Here is a 20095-nt window from a genome sequence, read left to right as displayed (position 1 = left end):
GACGGAGAGGACGGGGGGAGGACTGGGTGGGGGACGGAGAGGACGGGGGAGGACGAGGTGGGGGACGGAGAGGACGGGGGAGGACGAGGTGGGGGAGACGGGGAGGACGAGGTGGGGGACGGAGAGAACGAGGTGGGGGACGGTGAGAGAACGAGGTGGGGGACGAGGTGGGGGACGGAGAGGACGGGGTGGGGCACGGAGAGGACGGGGGAGGACGAGGTGGGGGACGGGGAGGACGAGGTGGGGGACGGGGGAGGACGAGGTGGGGGACGGAGAGGACGAGGTGGGGGACGGAGAGGACGGGGAGGACGAGGTGGGGACGGAGAGGACGGGGGAGGATGAGGTGGGGGGACGGAGAGGACGGGGGAGGACGAGGTGGGGGACGGAGAGGACGGGGGAGGACGAGGTGGGGGACGGAGGGGGGGAGGGGGGGGGACGGGTGGAGGACGAGGACGGGGGAGGACGAGGTGGGGGACGGGGGGGGGAGGACGAGGGGGGAGGACGAGGTGGGGGACGTGGAGGACAGGGGGAGGACGAGGTGGGGGACGGAGAGGACGGGGGAGGACGAGGTGCAGGACGAGAGGGGGAGGTGGAGGACGAGAGGGGGACGAGAGGTGGAGGACAAGAGGTGGAGGACGAGAGGGGAGGTGGGGGAGAGGAGGAGGTCGGAGGGGGGGAGAGGAGAGCTTGTTGTTTTCAGCCTATCGCTTCAGAGGCCAGTTAGCCAGTCAGAGCACATCTGAGGAGACATCAACACAGCAGTGTGTGTCAGAGGGTGGTCTGAAGAGAGAGGAGAGTGTTGCTTTCAGCACATCACGATCACAAAGTTGTATTTACTATGACTGGGATATATTGCTACCTTAGTGCAGTCACCTTAACTGTAAGTTGCTCTGGATAAGAGTCTCTGTTAAATGACTCACAAACTGTAGGTTGCTCTGGATAAGAGTCTCTGCTAAATGTCTAAAATGGCAAAGTAAAATGTCTGTGGACCAAGGATGGAATTTAAGGATTTTGGCCTATTAAACCCCATTTCTACTTACCCAGGTCCAAAATCTGATATGGGACAATGGAAAATATCACATTTAACCTGGATCTCTGGCTTGTTTGGTACATTTTCTACCAGCCTGGTCTGAAAAGCTTCGGCTTGAATCTGTGATGGGCCAGTTTCTACAGTTCTTCCCCTTTAGTCTCTCATTTCTCTAGAAAAAAATTCTCATCACAATGGAATTAAAATGCAAAAACAGCCATCTGGGTTGTTGCTTTGAGTGGTGACTGTGTTAGATTCCCAGACGGACAGGCAGGCAGGCAGACTGAGAGACGGGCGGGCGGGCGGACTGAGAGGGCGGGCGGGCGGACTGAGAGAGGCGGGCGGACCTGAGAGAGGCGGGCGGACTGAGAGAGGCGGGCGGACTGAGAGAGGCGGGCGGACTGAGAGAGGCGGGCGGACTGAGAGAGGCGGGCGGACTGAGAGAGGCGGGCGGACTGAGAGAGGCGGGCGGACTGAGAGAGGCGGGCGGACTGAGAGAGGCGGGCGGACTGAGAGAGGCGGGCGGACTGAGAGAGGCGGGCGGACTGAGAGAGGCGGGCGGACTGAGAGAGGGGCGGACTGAGAGGCGGGCGGACTGAGAGGCGGGCGGGCGGGCGGACTGAGAGGCAGGCAGACAGAGGGGGGGGCGGGCAGGGCAGGCAGACTGAGAGGCGGGCAGGCAGGCAGACTGAGAGGCGGGCGGGCGGACTGAGAGAGGCGGGCGGACTGAGAGAGGCGGGCGGACTGAGAGAGGCGGGCGGACTGAGAGAGGCGGGCGGACTGAGAGAGGCGGGCGGACTGAGAGAGGCGGGCGGACTGAGAGAGGCGGGCGGACTGAGAGAGGCGGGCGGACTGAGAGGCGGGCGGACTGAGAGGCGGGCGGGCGGGCGGACTGAGAGGCAGGCAGACAGAGGGGGGGCGGGCAGGCAGGCAGACTGAGAGGCGGGCAGGCAGGCAGACTGAGGAGGCGGGCGGGCAGAAAGAGGCGGGCGGGCAGACTGAGAGGCGGGCGGGCAGACTGAGAGGCGGGCGGGCAGACTGAGAGGCGGGCGGGCAGACTGAGAGGCGGGCGGGCAGACTGAGAGGCGGGCGGGCGACTGAGAGGCGGGCGGGCGGACTGAGAGGCGGGCGGACTGAGAGGCGGGCGGACTGAGAGGCGGGCGGACTGAGAGGCGGGCGGACTGAGAGGCGGGCGGACTGAGAGGCGGGCGGGCGGACAACATGGTCGGCGCGGGCGTACAGTAGGGCGGGCAGACAGATCGACAGGCGGTAGGATAGACGGACAGATCGACAGGCGGTAGGATAGACGGACAGATCGACAGGCGGTAGGATAGACGGATCCTACTGCCTGCCTGCCTGCCCTGCCTACCCTACTGCCTGCCTGTCTACCCTACTGCCTGCCTACCTGCCTGCAGGCAGTAGGGTAGACAGACAGATCGACAGGCAGGCAGTAGGGTAGACAGACAGATCGACAGGCAGGCAGTAGGTTAGACAGACAGATCGACAGGCAGGCAGTAGGGTAGACAGACAGATCGACAGGCAGGCAGTAGGGTAGACAGACAGATCGACAGGCAGGCAGTAGGTTAGACAGACAGATCGACAGGCAGGCAGTAGGGTAGACAGACAGATCGACAGGCAGGCAGTAGGGTAGACAGACAGATCGACAGGCAGGCAGTAGGGTAGACAGACAGATCGACAGACAGGCAGTAGGGTAGACAGACAGATCGACAGATAGACAGGCAGTAGGGGTAGACAGACAGATCGACAGATAGACAGGCAGTAGGGTAGACAGACAGATCGACAGATAGACAGACATTAGGATAGACAGACATTAGGATAGACAGACAGATCGATAGACAGACAGATCGATAGACAGACAGTAGGATGGATAGACGGACAGTAGGATGGATAGACGGACAGTAGGATGGATAGACGGACAGTAGGATGGATAGACGGACAGTAGGATGGATAGACGGACAGTAGGACGGACGGACGGACGGACGGACGGACGGACCCTACTGCCTGCCTGTCTACCCTACTGCCTGCCTGCCTGCCTGCAGGCAGTAGGGTAGACAGACAGACAGACAGGCAGGCAGTAGGGTAGACAGGCAGGCAGTAGGGTAGACAGGCAGGCAGTAGGGTAGACAGACAGTAGGGTGGGCGGACAGTAGGGCAGGATTTATTCTGCTGTTTCTACCTCTGCTCCTGTGTTCCTCACAGTGGGGAAGAGCCAAGAGGATCACCAGCCCATGTCTCTGTCTGTCCTGTCTCTGTCCTCTGTCGCCTGTTTCCCTCTTTCTCTCCGTCCTGTTTCCTCTTTCTCTCCTCCTGTTTCCTCTCTTTCTCTCCTCCTGTTTCCTCTCTTTCTCTCCGTCCTGTTTCCTCTCTTTCTCTCCCTCCTCCTGTTTCCTCTCTCTCGCTCTCCCTCTCCTCCTGTTTCCTCTCTCTCGCCTCTCCCTCTCCTCCTGTTTCCTCTCTCTCGCTCTCCCTCTCCTCCTGTTCCCTCTCTCTCGCTCTCCCTCTCCTCCTGTTTCCTCTCTCTCGCTCTCCCTCTCCTCCTGTTCCTCCTCTCTCTCGCTCTCCCTCTCCTCCTGTTTGCTCTCTCTCGCTCCTCCCTCTCCTCCTGTTTGCTCTCTCTCGCTCTCCCTCTCCTCCTGTTTGCTCTCTCTCGCTCTCTCTCTCCTCCTGTTTGCTCTCTCTCGCTCTCTCTCCTCATGTTTCCTCTCTCTCGCTCTCCCTCTCCTCCTGTTTCCTCTCTCTCGCTCTCCCTCTCCTCCTGTTTCCTCTCTCTCGCTCTCTCTCTCCTCCTGTTTGCTCTCTCTCCTCCTGTTTCCTCTCTCTCGCTCTCTCTCTCCTCCTGTTTCCTCTCTCTCGCTCTCCCTCTCCTCCTGTTTCTCTCTCTCTCGCTCTCCCTCTCCTCCTGTTTCCTCTCTCTCGCTCTCTCTCTCCTCCTGTTTCTCTCTCTCGCTCTCTCTCTCCTCCTGTTTCCTCTCTCTCGCTCTCCCTCTCCTCCTGTTCCCTCTCTCTCGCTCTCCCTCTCCTCCTGTTTCCTCTCTCTCGCTCTCCCTCTCCTCCTGTTTCCTCTCTCTCGCTCTCCCTCTCCTCCTGTTTGCTCTCTCTCGCTCTCCCTCTCCTCCTGTTTGCTCTCTCTCGCTCTCCCTCTCCTCCTGTTTCGCTCTCTCTCGCTCTCCCTCTCCTCCTGTTTGCTCTCTCTCGCTCTCCCTCTCCTCCTGTTTCCTCTCTCTCGCTCTCCCTCTCCTCCTGTTTGCTCTCTCTCGCTCTCCCTCTCCTCCTGTTTCCTCTCTCTCGCTCTCCCTCTCCTCCTGTTTCCTCTCTCTCGCTCTCCCTCTCCTCCTGTTTGCTCTCTCTCGCTCTCCCTCTCCTCCTGTTTGCTCTCTCTCGCTCTCCCTCTCCTCCTGTTTCCTCTCTCTCGCTCTCCCTCTCCTCCTGTTTGCTCTCTCTCGCTCTCTCTCTCCTCCTGTTTGCTCTCTCTCTCTCTCTCTCCTCCTGTTTGCTCTCTCGCTCTCTCTCTCCTCCTGTTTCCGCTCTCTCTCGCTCTCCTCTCTCCTCCTGTTTGCTCTCTCTCGCTCTCCCTCTCTCCTGTTTGCTCTCTCTCGCTCTCCCTCCTCCTGTTTGCTCTCTCTCGCTCTCCCTCTCCTCCTGTTTGCTCTCTCTCGCTCTCCCTCTCCTCCTGTTTGCTCTCTCTCGCTCTCTCTCTCCTCCTGTTTGCTCTCTCGCTCTCTCTCTCCTCCTGTTTCCTCTCTCTCGCTCTCTCTCTCCTCCTGTTTCTCTCTCTCTGCTCTCCCTCTCCTCCTGTTTGCTCTCTCTCGCTCTCCCTCTCCTCCTGTTTGCTCTCTCTCGCTCTCCCTCTCCTCCTGTCTGCTCTCTCTCGCTCTCCCTCTCCTCCTGTTCGCTCTCTCTCGCTCTCCCTCCTCCTGTTTTCTCTCTCTCGCTCTCCCTCTCTCCTGTTTCCTCTCTCTCGCTCTCCCTCTCCTCCTGTTTCTCTCTCTCGCTCTCCCTCTCTCTCCTGTTTCCTCTCTCTCGCTCCTCTCTCTCTCTCTCCTGTTCTCTCTCTCTCCTCCTGTCTCCTCTCTCTCCTCCTGTTTCCTCTCTCTCCTCCTGTTCTCTCTCTCTCTCCTCCTGTTTACTCTCTCTCCCTCCTGTTTACCTCTCTCTCCTCCCCTGTTCGCTCTCTCTCGCTCTCTCTCTCTTCCTCATTGCCAAAGCAGGTGAAATAGATAAACAATACAAATGAACAGTATACTTTTGTGAGTGTAATGCTTAGACATTTCAAATGTCATATTATGTACAAATGGTTAAAGTACAAAAGGGAAAATATATATGGGTTGTATTTATAATGGTGTTTGTTCTTCACTGGTTGCCCTTTTCTTGTTGCAACAGGTCACACATCTTGCTGCTGTGATGGCACACTGGTATTTCACCCAGTAGATATGGGGGTTTATCAAAATTGGGTTTGTTTTTTAATTCTTTGTGGATCTGTGTAATCTGAGGGAAATATGTGTCTCTAATATGGTCATACATTTGGCAGGAGGTTAGAAAGTGCAGCTCAGTTTCCACCTCATTTTGTGGGCAGTGTGCACATATCCTGTCTTCTCTTGAGAGCCAGGTCTGCCTATGGGGGCCTTTCTCAATAGCAAGGCTATGTTCACGGAGTCTGTACATAGTCAAAGCTTTCCTTAAGTCTCTTTTCTTCAAATTAGTGGATTTGGTTATTTCAGCCACACCCCTTTTGCTGACTGGTATATAAAATGAAGCACACCGGCATGCAATCTCCATAGACAAACATCGGCAGTAGAATGGCCTTACTGAAGAGCTCTGACTTTCACCGTTCATAGGATGCCACCTTTCCAACAAGTCAGTTAGTAAAAATGTCTGCCTCGGTCAACTATAAGGGCTATTATTGTGAAGTGGAAACATCTAGGAGCAACAACGGCTCAGCCGTGAAGTGGTGCTGAAGCGTGTAGCGTGTAAAAAATCATCTGTCCTCGGTTGCAACACTCACTACAGAGTTCCAAACTGCCTCTGGAAGCAACGTCAACACAATAACTGTTTGTCGGGAGCTTCATCAAAATGGGTTTCCATGGCCGAGCAGCCGCACACAAGCCTGAGATCGCCATGAGCAATGCCAAGTGTCGTCTGGAGTGGTGTAAAGCTCACCGCCGTTGGACTCTGGACCAGTGGAAACACGTTTTCTGGAGTAATGAATCACGCTTCACCCATCTGGCAGTCCGATGGGACAAATCTGTGTTTGGCGGATGCCAGGAGAATGCTACCTGCCCGAATGCATTAGCGCTAACTGTAAAGTTTGGTGGGAGGCGGAATAATGGTCTGGGGCTGTTTTCATGGTTCCGGCCCCTTAGTTCCAGTGAAGGGAAATCTTAATGCTACAGCAATGACATTCTAGACCAGGCCTGGGCAAATGCTGGCGACCTGATTCAATGCGGCCCGCGGAATCCTACTCAGATCACATAATTTGCGATTGTACATTTTTAATTTAAAAAAGTGTTATTCAAATTAAAAGCCCAATGAATATTCACCTTTGTGTAATGACTTAACTCCCACCGCTTGTGGGACATTTATTTTGAAGGCACGTATAAATAACAACTGAACGAGGACAGACAGTGACTGACAGGCTGAAACAGACAGCACAGATCCAAATAGTAGCTAGCTAGAAATTGCGTAAAAATTGTTTTTTCAAAAAGTAGACAGTGAATGTAGGGTGTTCCAGCAAGAGTGGACATCGAAATATTTATTTTATTGCGGTATCAGGGAAAGCTGTGTGCTTAATGTGCGAAGAGAGCATTGTCTTGAAAGACTACAACTTGTCCCGACACTTCCAGACGAAGCATGAAGAGAAATATAGGAATATGTCTTCTGAGCAGAGGGCAAGTGCATCGAAGGAGTTGCTTTCTCAGTTGCAAAAACAGCAAGGACATTTCACAAAACATGCATTAAGCAAACAACGGAATTGTGAGCTAGCTATTTGCTGTCCAACAAAATGTCTAAACATAGCAAGGCATTCGCTGAGGGTGAATGTACACAAACGTGAGATTGAGTTTGGGGGAAGGTGCTTAAAAGGGTGTGGGACCTGAAGTCTGAGATTAAATTTTTGCAAATGAAAGGAAAATATGTGGATTTCCCTCAACTGAAACAAAGAATGGTTGGCTGAATTTTACCTTCCGTGGGCATGATGGCCCTCCATGAATGAACTGAATTCCAAACTACAAGGGCCTTTTTGCACATCAGATGTACAGCCTTGTCAAAGCCTTCAAGGGAAAATTACTCCTCCTGACCCGTCAAGTAGAAGCCAACAATCTCACCCACCTTCCGACACTACTAGTCTGTTCCCTATCAGATGACCAGCGGGAGTATCCATCGCTGCTGCATGCTTTGAACGGTGAGTTTTCTCGTCATTTTGAGGATTTCAAAGTGTTGGACAATGACATGCATTTGGTTTCCTCTCCTTTCACCTTCAGTGTGGATAACACTCCCACTGACCTGCAACTTGAGCTTATCGATCTTCAGTCTGATGCAGTGATTGGAGAACTATTCAAAACAATGTCACTGAGGTTCTACGCATCTCTCCATGAACAAAACTTTCCAAAGATTAGGAGTCATGCTCAGAAGATGTGTTTACTGTGAACAGACATTTTCAGTGACAAAAATATAACAAGGCACAGAACATCTCTTACGGACTCTCAGCAATCCTGCACATAGCGACATCAGAAACTGGACCGGACTTGGCTGCTCTAGTCAGAAACTGGACCGGACTTGGCTGCTCTAGTCAGAAACTGGACCGGACTTGGCTGCTCTAGTCAGAAACTGGACCGGACTTGGCTGCTCTAGTCAGAAACTGGACCGGACTTGGCCGGACCGGACCTGTCTGTTCTAGACAAATCTGTGCTTCACACTTTGTGGCAACAGTTTGGGGAAGGCCCTTAACCTGTTTCAGCATGACAATGCCCCCCGTGCACAAAGCGAGGAGATGCTCTTATCCAGAGCGACGTACAGCTAGTGTATTCATCTTCAGATAGCTAGGAGAGACAACCACATATCACAGTCACAGTTAGTGTATTCATCTTCAGATAGCTAGGAGAGACAACCACAGTCACAGTTAGTGTATTCATCTTCAGATAGCTAGGAGAGACAACCACATATTACAGTTAGTGTATTCATCTTCAGATAGCTAGGAGAGACAATCACAGTCACAGTTAGTGTATTCATCTTCAGATAGCTAGGAGAGACAACCACAGTCACAGTTAGTGTATTCATCTTCAGATAGCTAGGAGAGACAACCACATATCACAGTTAGTGTATTCATCTTCAGATAGCTAGGAGAGACAACCACATATCACAGTTAGTGTATTCATCTTCAGATAGCTAGGAGAGACTACCACATATCACAGTTAGTGTATTCATCTTCAGATAGCTAGGAGAGAGAACCACAGTCACAGTTAGTGTATTCATCTTCAGATAGCTAGGAGAGACAACCACATATCACAGTTAGTGTATTCATCTTCAGATAGCTAGGAGAGACAACCACATATCACAGTTAGTGTATTCATCTTCAGATAGCTAGGAGAGACAACCACATACCACAGTTAGTGTATTCATCTTCAGATAGCTAGGAGAGACAACCACATACCACATATCACAGTTAGTGTATTCATCTTCAGATAGCTAGGAGAGAGAACCACAGTCACAGTTAGTGTATTCATCTTCAGATAGCTAGGAGAGACAACCACATATCACAGTTAGTGTATTCATCTTCAGATAGCTAGGAGAGACAACCACATATCACAGTTAGTGTATTCATCTTCAGATAGCTAGGAGAGACAACCACATACCACAGTTAGTGTATTCATCTTCAGATAGCTAGGAGAGACAACCACATACCACAGTCACAGTTAGTGTATTCATCTTCAGATAGCTAGGAGAGACAACCACAGTCACAGTTAGTGTATTCATCTTCAGATAGCTAGGAGAGACAACCACAGTCACAGTTAGTGTATTCATCTTCAGATAGCTAGGAGAGACTACCACATATCATAGTTAGTGTATTCATCTTCAGATAGCTAGGAGAGACAACCACATATCCCTTTTTTTTGAGGGGAGGGGTATATAACACTGAGACATTGTATTTAAGATTCTCTCTCTGTCCTTCTATCCCTCTCTCTCCTCTTCATCTCTCTCTCAGCCACGATGAAGCAGGTAGCTCGTACGGTGGCTAAAGTGGAGCTGTCTGATCATGTGTGTGACGTCGTGTTCGCTCTGTTCGACTGCGATGGTGAGTAGGTGTTTGTGTGGTATTCTTCATTGTTCCATGTGTATATTAATGCGAGACTTTCTCTCAATATATTTTGTTAACTAATACAACTCTCACACACTCCTCTCTCTGCTCCCTCCTCTTTACCTCCCTCTCTCTTCCCCCTTCTCTCCCTACCTCTCTCCCCATACCTCTCTCCCCATTCCCCATCCCCCTACCTCTCTCCCCATTCCCCATCCCCCTACCTCTCTCCCCATTCCCCATCCCCCTACCTCTCTCCCCATTCCCCCTACCTCTCTCCCCATTCCCCCTACCTCTCTCCCCATTCCCCCTACCTCTCTCCCCATTCCCCCTACCTCTCTCCCCATTCCCCATCCCCCGACCTCTCTCTCCATTCCTCCTCCCCCATCCCCCCTACCTCTCTCCCCATTCCTCCTTCCCTCTCTCTCTCTCCCCCCTCACCCTACCTCTCTCCCCATTCCTCCTCCCCATCCCCCCCTACCTCCCTCCTTCTCTCCCTCCCCCTAGGTAATGGAGAACTGAGTAATAAGGAGTTTATTGCCATAATGAAGCAGCGTCTGATGCGAGGTCTAGAGAAGCCTAAAGACATGGGTTTCACGCGGTTGGTACGAGCCATGGTGAAGTGTGCCCAAGACACCGCATGGGACTTCGCCATGCCCAAGCAGCATTAAGGATGGGAGGGGTGTGTGTGCTTGGGCAGGCGTGAGAATGGAAGTGTGTGTATTCATGTGACGAAAGGGTGCTTACTCTGCTCCTCCACACAACTCTAACCGTCGATTATGTCTTCTGGCTCTCTCTCTCTTTCTCTCTGGCTCTCTCTCTCTCTCTCTGGTTCTCTCTCTGGTTCTCTCTCTGGTTCTCTCTCTGGTTCTCTCTCTGGTTCTCTCTCTGGTTCTCTCTCTGGTTCTCTCTCTGGTTCTCTCGCTCTCTGGTTCTCTCGCTCTCTGGTTCTCTCGCTCTCTGGTTCTCTCGCTCTCTGGTTCTCTCGCTCTCTGGCTCTCTGGCTCTCTGGCTCTCTGGCTCTCTGGCTCTCTGGCTCTCTGGCTCTCTGGCTCTCTGGCTCTCTGGCTCTCTCTCTCTCTCTCTCTCTCTGGCTCTCTCTGGCTCTCTCTGGCTCTCTCTGGCTCTCTCTGGCTCTCTCTGGCTCTCTCTGGCTCTCTCTGGCTCTCTCTGGCTCTCTCTGGCTCTCTCTGGCTCTCTCTGGCTCTCTCTGTCTGTCTCTCTCTCTCTGTCTCTCTCTCTCTGTCTCTCTCTCTCTGGTTCTCTCTCTCTGGTTCTCTCTCTCTGGCTGTCTCTCTGGCTGTCTCTCTGGTTCTCTCTCTCTGGCTGTCTCTGGCTGTCTCTGGCTGTCTCTGGCTGTCTCTCACTCTCTCTCTCTCTCTCTCTCTCTCTCTCTCTCGCTCTCTCTGGCTCTCTCTGGCTCTCTCTGGCTCTCTCTGGCTCTCTCTGGCTCTCTCTGTCTCTCTCTGTCTCTCTCTGTCTCTCTCTGGCTCTCTCTGGCTCTCTCTGGCTCTCTCTGGCTCTCTCTGGCTCTCTCTGGCTCTCTCTCTCTCTCTCTCTCTGGCTCTCTCTGGCTCTCTCTGGCTCTCTCTCTCTCTCTCTCTGGCTCTCTCTGGCTCTCTCTCTCTCTCTCTCTGGCGCTCTCTCTCTCTCTCTCTGGCTCTCTCTCTCTCTCTCTCTGGCTCTCTCTCTCTCTCTCTCTGGCTCTCTCTCTCTCTCTCTCTGGCTCTCTCTCTGGCTCTCTCTCTCTCTCTCTCTCTGGCTCTCTCTCTCTCTGGCTCTCTCTCTCTCTCTCTGGCTCTCTCTCTCTCTCTCTCTCTCTGGCTCTCTCTCTCTCTCTCTCTGGCTCTCTCTCTCTCTCTCTCTCTGGCTCTCTCTCTCTCTCTCTCTCTGGCTCTCTCTCTCTCTCTCTCTCTGGCTCTCTCTCTCTCTCTGGCTCTCTCTCTCTCTCTCTCTCTCTGGCTCTCTGGCTCTCTCTCTCTCTCTCTCTGGCTCTCTCTCTGGCTCTCTCTCTCTCTCTCTCTCTCTCTCTCTGGCTCTCTCTCTCTCTCTCTCTGGCTCTCTCTCTCTCTCTCTCTCTGGCTCTCTCTCTCTCTCTGGCTCTCTCTCTGGCTCTCTCTCTCTCTCTCTCTCTCTCTCTGGCTCTCTCTCTCTCTCTCTCTCTGGCTCTCTCTCTCTCTCTCTCTCTCTCTCTGGCTCTCTCTCTCTCTCTCTCTCTCTCTCTGGCTCTCTCTCTCTCTGGCTCTCTCTCTCTGGCTCTCTCTGGCTCTGGCTCTCTCTCTCTGGCTCTCTCTGGCTCTCTCTCTCTCGCTCTCTCTGGCTCTCTCTCTCTCTCTCTCTCTGGCTCTCTCTCTCTCTCTCTGGCTCTCTCTCTCTCTCTCTGGCTCTCTGGCTCTCTCTCTCTCTCTGGCTCTCTCTCTCTGGCTGGCTCTCTCTCTCTCTGGCTCTCTCTGGCTCTCTCTGGCTCTCTCTCTCTCTGGCTCTCTCTGGCTCTCTCTCTCTCTGGCTCTCTCTCTCTCTCTCTCTCTCTGTCTGGCTCGCCCTCGCTCTCCTGGATTAAAAAGAGAGTTCATTGGCAACAATAGGCGTTATAACTCATATCTGTTCACACCAATTAAAGACAACAAACTCATTATGACATCAGCTCTGGCGTAAACATAATCAATCATGTTACTACAATATGGTTCTTTCACTATTCCCTATGTAGTGCACTACTTTAGACCAGGGCTCTATGGGGAATGGCACCCTATTCCCTATGTAGTGCACTACTTTAGACCAGGGCCCTATGGGGAATGGCACCCTATTCCCTATGTAGTGCACTACTTTAGACCAGGGCCCTATGGTGAATGGCACCCTATTCCCTATGTAGTGCACTACTTTAGACCAGGGCCCTATGGGTCTTCTTATGGGCCCTGGTCAAGTGTAGTGCACTACATAGGGAATAGGGTGCCATTTGAGGTGCTGACGCGGCACAGTTTGTCCTAAGACGCTTTCCATGGACGGCTCTCCGCAATGCATCATGGGTATTATTAGGCGATGGGAGTTATAATCTTGTATATTTATTGTTTTGCGATTTGTAGTAATTATGTCTTGGCGAATGTCATGTAAACAAACACAACCTTTTCCCGAGTACAGATTAAACAGCACTTTATAAACCCTAGTTATAGTTTAGAGGATTTATGTTTGACTGCAAAACACAAGATTAGAAATCCTCTGTTTACTCCCTCAATTCAAAGGTAAAGGATTCATTTAAATCATGTGGAATGTCTCTAAAATAGGTGTCTCTCTATAATGCTGTTCCATCTCTATAATGTCTCTTTAGATATTCTACAACTGTACAGACTGTAGACGTTTGCGTTACCTTGACTTTTTAAGGGACAGTTGGAGCATGTCCCGAGGCTGTTATATTAGCTGCTACCATCCCGACAGGTTTTATTTCAGAGAGCGGGTTATTATTACTGATGTTCAACGAGAGTCTCCATTATTAAAGATGTTTTGTTTTTCTGAATAGACTCATTGTCCTCTTTGACCTTTGACCTGGCTAGACGGACTCCTTGCTCTGGCCAAACGATTCGCTACGCCCACGGATGTTTTTTTTTTTTCTTCTTCTCCGCACTTGGTACTATTGGTTAGAGGTGATCCAATCGCTGATGACTTTGTTTTCACCACAAATGACAATCTGATTCAGACTAAAGTCTGTAGCGAACAAGTAATTTAAAAAAATATATGTTTTTTACCCCTTTTTCTCCCCAATTTCGTGGTTTCCAATTGGTAGTTACAGTCTTGTCTCATCGCTGCAACTCCCGTACGGACTCGGGAGAGGTGAAGGTCGAGAGCCATGCGTCCTCTGAAACACAACCAAGCCGCACTGCTTCTTGCCCGCTTAACCCGGAAGCCAGCCGCACCAATGTGTCGGAGGAAACACCGTACACCTAGTGACCGTGCCAGTGTGCATGCACCCGGCCCGCCGCAGGAATCGCTAGTACGCGATGGGACAAGAACATACCTGCCGGCCAAACCCTCCCCGAACCCGGACGACGCTGGGCCAATTGTGCGCTGTGGCCGGCTGCGACAGAGCCTGGACTCGAACCAGGATCTCTCAGCCTTAGACCACTGTGCCACTTGGGAGGCCCACGAACAATCAGATCAACTGTTAACAGGCAATAGCCGACACCCGCACAGCTGAAGAATTTAGTGTGAGTCGTCAGGCAAGACTGACATGGCCTTTTTCTCTCTCCTTCTCTCTTTACCCCCCCGTCTCTCTCTCTCTCTCTCTCTCTCCTTCTCTCTTTACCCCCCCGTCTCTCTCTCTCTCCTTCTCTCTTTACCCCCCCATCTCTCTCTCTCTCCTTCTCTCTTTACCCCCCCGTCTCTCTCTCTCTCCTTCTCTCTTTACCCCCCCCCCGTCTCTCTCTCTCTCCTTCTCTCTTTACCCCCCCCCGTCTCTCTCTCTCTCCTTCTCTCTTTACCCCCCCCCCGTCTCTCTCTCTCCTTCTCTCTTTACCCCCCCCCCGTCTCTCTCTCTCTCCTTCTCTCTTTACCGCCCGTCTCTCTCTCTCTCCTTCTCTCTTTACCCCCCCGTCTCTCTCTCTCTCTCTCTCTCTCCTTCTCTCTTTACCGCCCGTCTCTCTCTCTCCTTCTCTCTTTACCCCCCCGTCTCTCTCTCTCTCTCTCCTTCTCTCTTTACCCCCCCGTCTCTCTCTCTCCTTCTCTCTTTACCCCCCCGTCTCTCTCTCTCTCTCCTTCTCTCTTTACCCCCCCGTCTCTCTCGCTCTCTCCTTCTCTCTTTACCCCCCCGTCTCTCTCTCTCGCTCTCTCCTTCTCTCTTTACCCCCCCCGTCTCTCTCTCTCTCTCTCTCTCCTTCTCTCTTTACCCCCCCCGTCTCTCTCTCTCTCTCTCTCCTTCTCTCTTTACCCCCCCGTCTCTCTCTCTCCTTCTCTTTACCCCCCCGTCTCTCTCTCTCTCTCCTTCTCTCTTTACCGCCCCGTCTCGCTCTTTACCCCCCCGTCTCTCTCCTTCTCTCTCTTTACCCCCCATCTCGCTCTCTCCTTCTCTCTCTTTACCCCCCCCCCCCCCCCGTCTCGCTCTCTCCTTCTCTCTCTTTACCCCCCCGTCTCGCTCTCTCCTCCCCCCCTTGTTGTCTTACTTGACTAATGGTGACAATGTTTTAATTGACAGAGTCATTTCTAGAAGGATTGCATTAGGCTAATCTACGAGGTGTTTTGTTAATGTAATATTCATTCAGTGAGGAGATGATTTTGTTCTGTGTGTGGGAGCAAAATAATGGGTGATCAAGCATGTGAGAAGACAAAAGGCTGTGTGTGTGAGAAGCAGTAGTAGTCAGCATTTCTTTCTCATTGAAATGGACAGGATGGTTAAGTCCTCTGCCTCTACTGGTGCCCATTAAAAGATTGTTCTAAATCACACACACATCGCAGTACCCTAAAACACACACACACAAACACACACACACACATGCTACTGACCTGGGGATGAGATCAGTTTTCCTCGTCCAGTCTTACTGCCACAGGGTCAACTCCAAACTGGTTCAGGGAGAATGAGCTCTTCAGACAACCCCAGTTTATGGGTCTTTTAAAATGTTGCTGAAACCTTTTCTATTTTCACCTGACACATCACTTTGCTTTCTCTTAATTCTTGCCGAATATGTTGTCGTGCATAATCTTGAAGAACGTTGATAAGCATGTTGTCCTGAATCATGAAAATGGTTGTTGAATGTAGAATTTTGCTAACTGTTTATATTAAAAACATTTGTCTCTTTAGTTCAGTTCAACAACTCTAAATCGCTTTTGGCACAGTAGGCATCAAGTCACACGCCGATCGTTTGAAAGGTCTGTCATCACCAAACGCATTGGCCCAAGATGCTGTCAATCATTGGTGTAAAGTACTTAAGTGAAAATACAAAAAAAAACTACTTAAGTAGTACTTTAAAGTATCTTTATTTATATTTTTGACAATTTTTACTTTTACTCCACGAATATTCCTATAGAAAATAATGTACTTTTTACTCCTTACATTTTCCCTGACACTCAAAAGTACTCATCCCTACTGCCTCTGATCTGGCTGACTCACTAAATACACACGCGTTTTGTTGTTGTAAATTATGTCTGAGTGCAACTGTGCCCCTGGCTATCCATACATTTTTTTAAAAACAAGAATATTATGTCGTCTGGTTTGCTTAATAAAAGGAATAAAAAATTATTTATCCTTTTACTTTTGATCCTTAAGTACATTCAAATCAAATGACATGTTATTGCGAGTGTAGCAATGCTTCTGGTTCCGACAGTTCAGTAATATCTAACAAGTAATCTAACAATTCCCCAACAACTACCGAATACACATCTAAAGGGGTGAATGAGAATATGTACATATAAGTATATGGATGAGCGATGGCCAAGTGGCATAGGCAAGATGCAGTAGATGGTATAAAATACAGTATATACATGTGATATGATTAATGTAAGATATGTAAACATTATTTAAAGTGGTGTTTAAAGTGACTAGTGATCCATTTATTAAAGTGGCCAGTGATTGGGTCTCAATGTAGGCAGCAGCCTCTCTGAGTTAGTGATTACTGTTTAGCAGTCTGATGGCCTTGAGATAGAAGCTGTTTTTCAGTCTCTCGGTCCCCGCTTTGATGCTGTAATACAGTCCAGCAGGATGCTCTCGATTTGTGCATCTGTAAAAGTTTGTCAGGGTGACAAGCCAAATTTCTTCAGCCTCCTGAGGGTGAAGAGGCGCTGTTGCGGTGTAGGTGATATAATCCTTGACTAGTCTCTCAAAGCACTTCATGATGACAGAAGTGAGTGCTACGGGGCGGTAGTCATTTAGTTCAGTTATCTTTGCCTTCTTGGATTATAAATAAATGCAGCCTCAGGATATATGGTTTCCAGAATGTACACAGCTGTGACGATAACTGACGAGAATTCTCTTGGGAGGTAATATGGCCGGCATTGGTAAGGAATTCTAGGTCTGGTGAGAGCAGAAGGATTTGAGTTCCTGTATGTTGTTATGATTACACCATGAGTCGTTAATCATGAAGCATACACCCCCGCCCTTCCCAGAGGTGTTTATCTCTGTCGGTGCGATGCATGGAGAAGCCCGGTGGCTGAACCGATTCCGACAACATATCTCGAGAGAGCCATGTTTCCGTGAAACAGAGAATGTTATCATCTCTGATCTCTCTCTGGAAGGCAACCCTTGCTTGAATTTTGTCTACCTTGTCAAGAGACTGGACATTAGCGAGTAGTAGCGGTGGGTGATGTGCACGTCTACGGAGCCTGACCAGGAGGCCGCTCCGTCTGCCCCTCACGTCTACGGAGCCTGACCAGGAGGCCGCTCCGTCTGCCCCTCACGTCTACGGAGCCTGACCAGGAGGCCGCTCCGTCTGCCCCTCACGTCTACGGAGCCTGACCAGGAGGCCGCTCCGTCTGCCCCTCACGTCTACGGAGCCTGACCAGGAGGCCGCTCCGTCTGCCCCTCACGTCTACGGAGCCTGACCAGGAGGCCGCTCCGTCTGCCCCTCACGTCTACGGAGCCTGACCAGGAGGCCGCTCCGTCTGCCCCTCACGTCTACGGAGCCTGACCAGGAGGCCGCTCCGTCTGCCCCTCACGTCTACGGAGCCTGACCAGGAGGCCGCTCCGTCTGCCCCTTCTACGGCGCCGTTGTTTTGTCCGTTTCTCCTGGGTGGTGGTCCAAACAGAGGATCCGCTTCGGGAAAGTTGTATTCCTGGTCGTAATGTTGGTGAGTTGACGTTGCTCTTATATCCAATAGTTCTTCCCGGCTGTATGTAATAACACTTGAGATTTTCTGGTCTAACAATGTAAGAAATAATACATATAAAAACAAAATACTGTATAGTTTCCTAAGGAAGCGAGGTGACCATCTTTGTCGGCGCCAGATGGTCGCCTCACTTCGAAGTCCTTAGGAAACCAAATACTTGTAGACTTCCACTCAAGTAGTATTTTACTGGGTGACTTTTACTTGAGTCATTTGCTATTAAGGTATCTTTTACTCAAGTATGAAAATTGGGTACTTTTTCCACCACTGCTGTCAATTGCCCAATGTACTCCTTTCCTGCAGTCTAATGACCAAATCACCCTCTATTGTAGTGGTTCCCAAAGGTTTTCTAGTCCGGTACCCCTTCAAACATTCAACCTCCAGCTGCCGTACCCCCTCTAGCACCAGGGTCAGCGCATTCTCAAATGTTGTTTTTTGCCATCATTGTAAGCCTACCATACATTGTAAGCCTGCCATACAATACATTTATTAAACATAAGAATTCGTCTGAGTTTTTGGCACAACGTGGCTTGTGGGAGGTGACAAAGAGCTCTTATAGGACCAGGGCACAAATAATAATATAATAATAATCAATCATTTTGCTCTTTATTTAACCATCTTACATATAAAACTACACTACCGTTCAAAAGTTTGGGGTCACTTAGAAATGTTTTATTGCTTCTTTAATCAGGACAACAGTTTTCAGCTGTGCTAACATAATTGCAAAAGGGTTTTCTAATGATCAATTAGCCTTTTAAAATGATCAACTTGGATTAGCTAACACAATGTGTTATTGGAACACAGGAGTGATGGTTGCTGATAATGGGCCTCTGTACACATTCCATAAAAAAAATCTGCCGTTTCCAGCTACAATAGTCATTTACAACATTAACAATGTCTACACTGTATTTCTGATCAATTTGATGTTATTTTAATGGAGAAAAATGTGCTTTTCTTTTCAAAAACAAGGATATTTCTAAGTGACCCCAAACTATTGAACAGTAGTGTTTATTTGTTCATCTAAAATGGTGAATAACTCACAACAAGTTAATGAGAAGGGTGTGCTTGAAAGGATGCACATAACTCTGTAATGTTGGGTTGTATTGGAGAGAGTCTCAGTCTTCAATCATTTCCCACACATAGTCTGTGCCTGTATTTAGTTTTCATGCTAGTGAGGGCTGAGAATCCACTCTCACATAGGTACGAGGTTGCAAAGGGCGTCAGTGTCTTAACAGCGCCATTTGTCAAGGCAGGATACTCTGAGCGCAGCCCAATCCACAAATCTGGCAGTGGCTTCTGATTAAATTACATTTTCACAGAACCGCTTGTTGCAATTTGATGAGGCTCTCTTGTTCAGATATCGGTAAGTGGACTGGAAGCAGGGCATGAAAGGGATAACGAATCCAGTTGTTTGTGTCATCCGTTTCGGGAAAGTACCTGGGAAATTGCTCACCCAACTCACTCAGGTGCTTCGCTATATCAGATTGTCCGTGAGCTTGAGTTTATTTGCACACAAATCATACAATGATGGAAAGACCTGTGTGTTGTCCTTGTTAATGCAGACAGAGAAGAGCTCCAACTTCTTAATCATAGCCTCAATTTTGTCCTGCAATTTTGTCATTTTTATATTTACCCTTAAGAGTAGGAGTAAAATGTCTCTATTCTCAGGGCCAATTTTCTAGAGATGCTTTGTGGATACGGCCCTGACCCTAAAACTCATATCTCACAATGTTGGTAAATCATGTGACAACCCTGCTACCTTATTGATGGGATTTGCTGATGATTCAGGCCATATCCTTTAGGTTTATGAATGCTTCTTACTTCATCAACCCTGCCATGGCCTTCTCAACCTTTTCATTCAGATTGTTTGTGATGTGTATCCCGAGGAACTTTAAGCTTTTTACCGTCTCCACTGCGGCCCAGTGGATGGGGGCGTGCTCCCTCTGCTGTTTCCTGAGGTCCACAATAAGCTCCTTTTTGTTTTGTTGAGGGAGAGGTTATTTTCCTGGCACCATTCAGCCAGGGCCCTCACCTCCTCCCTGAAGGCTGTCTCGTCGTTGTTGGTAATCAGGCCTACCACTGTTGTGATTGAGTTGGAGGTGTGCGTGTCCAGGGAGTACAGGAGGGGGCTGAGCACCATTGTGGGGCCCCAGTGTTGAGGATCAGCGTAGTAAGGGTGTTTCCTTTTTTATTTTATTATTTATTACAAAAAACACAAGGAAGGAGTAACATTAAAGTATTAGAACATGAAGGACAAACAATACAGCATCAAGACACTATCAAACATGTATCAGTCTTTCCGCAACAGAGCCATCCTTATGTGTGAGGGTGCGTGTGCATGATAGTGATATAAAATATATGTCATAGTTTCCTTTTTCATGATCACAATCTAGTGAAACCCGAACCCTCCAAGATCCCCCCAGAGTTCCCCAATAGCTGTCCCTCAACCATTTGAGACCCCTCCCACAGTATAATAATTTTAGCTGAAAAGCACGAAGTCTTGAATCTTGCGTTGTTTTATATAGCAACTCATACAACCTGTACCATGGAATCGGTACAAAAAAATCTCTTCCCAACTATTTTGCAATCTGTATGGCACAGTTGTCAACATCCTGTCCTCAAATGAAACTGGTATACTTTCCTATTTATGCTATTTTTATTCCTCTGCCAGTTTTGATCATTCTATATTGGGCGCACAGACAGACCAGTTCCCTACCTCCTCCCGCTGCCACCTGCCTCCGCCATTTTTGTGGTAATTCTGTAATCAATTGGTTATACTCTTGGATTGAGTAGACCTTCCCGTACAATTCTGATAACTCCATGAAGGACATAACTCTACCATTCCAATTTACAATATCATTTTAGAACAAAATACCCTTTTCAAACATCTTTCCCATAAATACAGGTATTTTATCAACCAGCACATTTGAGTTCAGCCATAGAACAAATATTATCTTTTC

General features: G+C 49.7%; 1 protein-coding gene across 3 annotated transcripts in view; it reads left to right on the top strand.

Moving 5' to 3' along the window:
* micu1 (mitochondrial calcium uptake 1) overlaps positions 1-12843 on the top strand; it is a 102284-nt gene extending 89441 nt beyond the window's left edge. For 2 of the 3 annotated variants that reach the window (XM_082965741.1, XM_014157977.3), the window contains 2 exons: positions 9246-9335; positions 9843-10287. In XM_082965741.1, coding sequence (XP_082821867.1) covers positions 9246-9335; positions 9843-10006 — 254 coding nt within the window. In that variant the 3' untranslated portion in view covers positions 10007-10287. Of the gene's footprint in view, positions 1-9245; positions 9336-9842 lie in introns of those variants that run through there. The other variant, XM_082965740.1, reaches the window with a different exon arrangement.
* Positions 12844-20095: the final 7252 nt, after the last annotated feature.

This window comes from Salmo salar, chromosome 19 (assembly GCF_965601325.2).
Source record: "Salmo salar chromosome 19, fSalSal1, whole genome shotgun sequence".
Classification (NCBI taxonomy): domain Eukaryota; kingdom Metazoa; phylum Chordata; class Actinopteri; order Salmoniformes; family Salmonidae; genus Salmo; species Salmo salar.
Note: the sequence above shows the minus strand (reverse complement) of the source record. Positions and strands in the feature narration are given on the sequence as shown.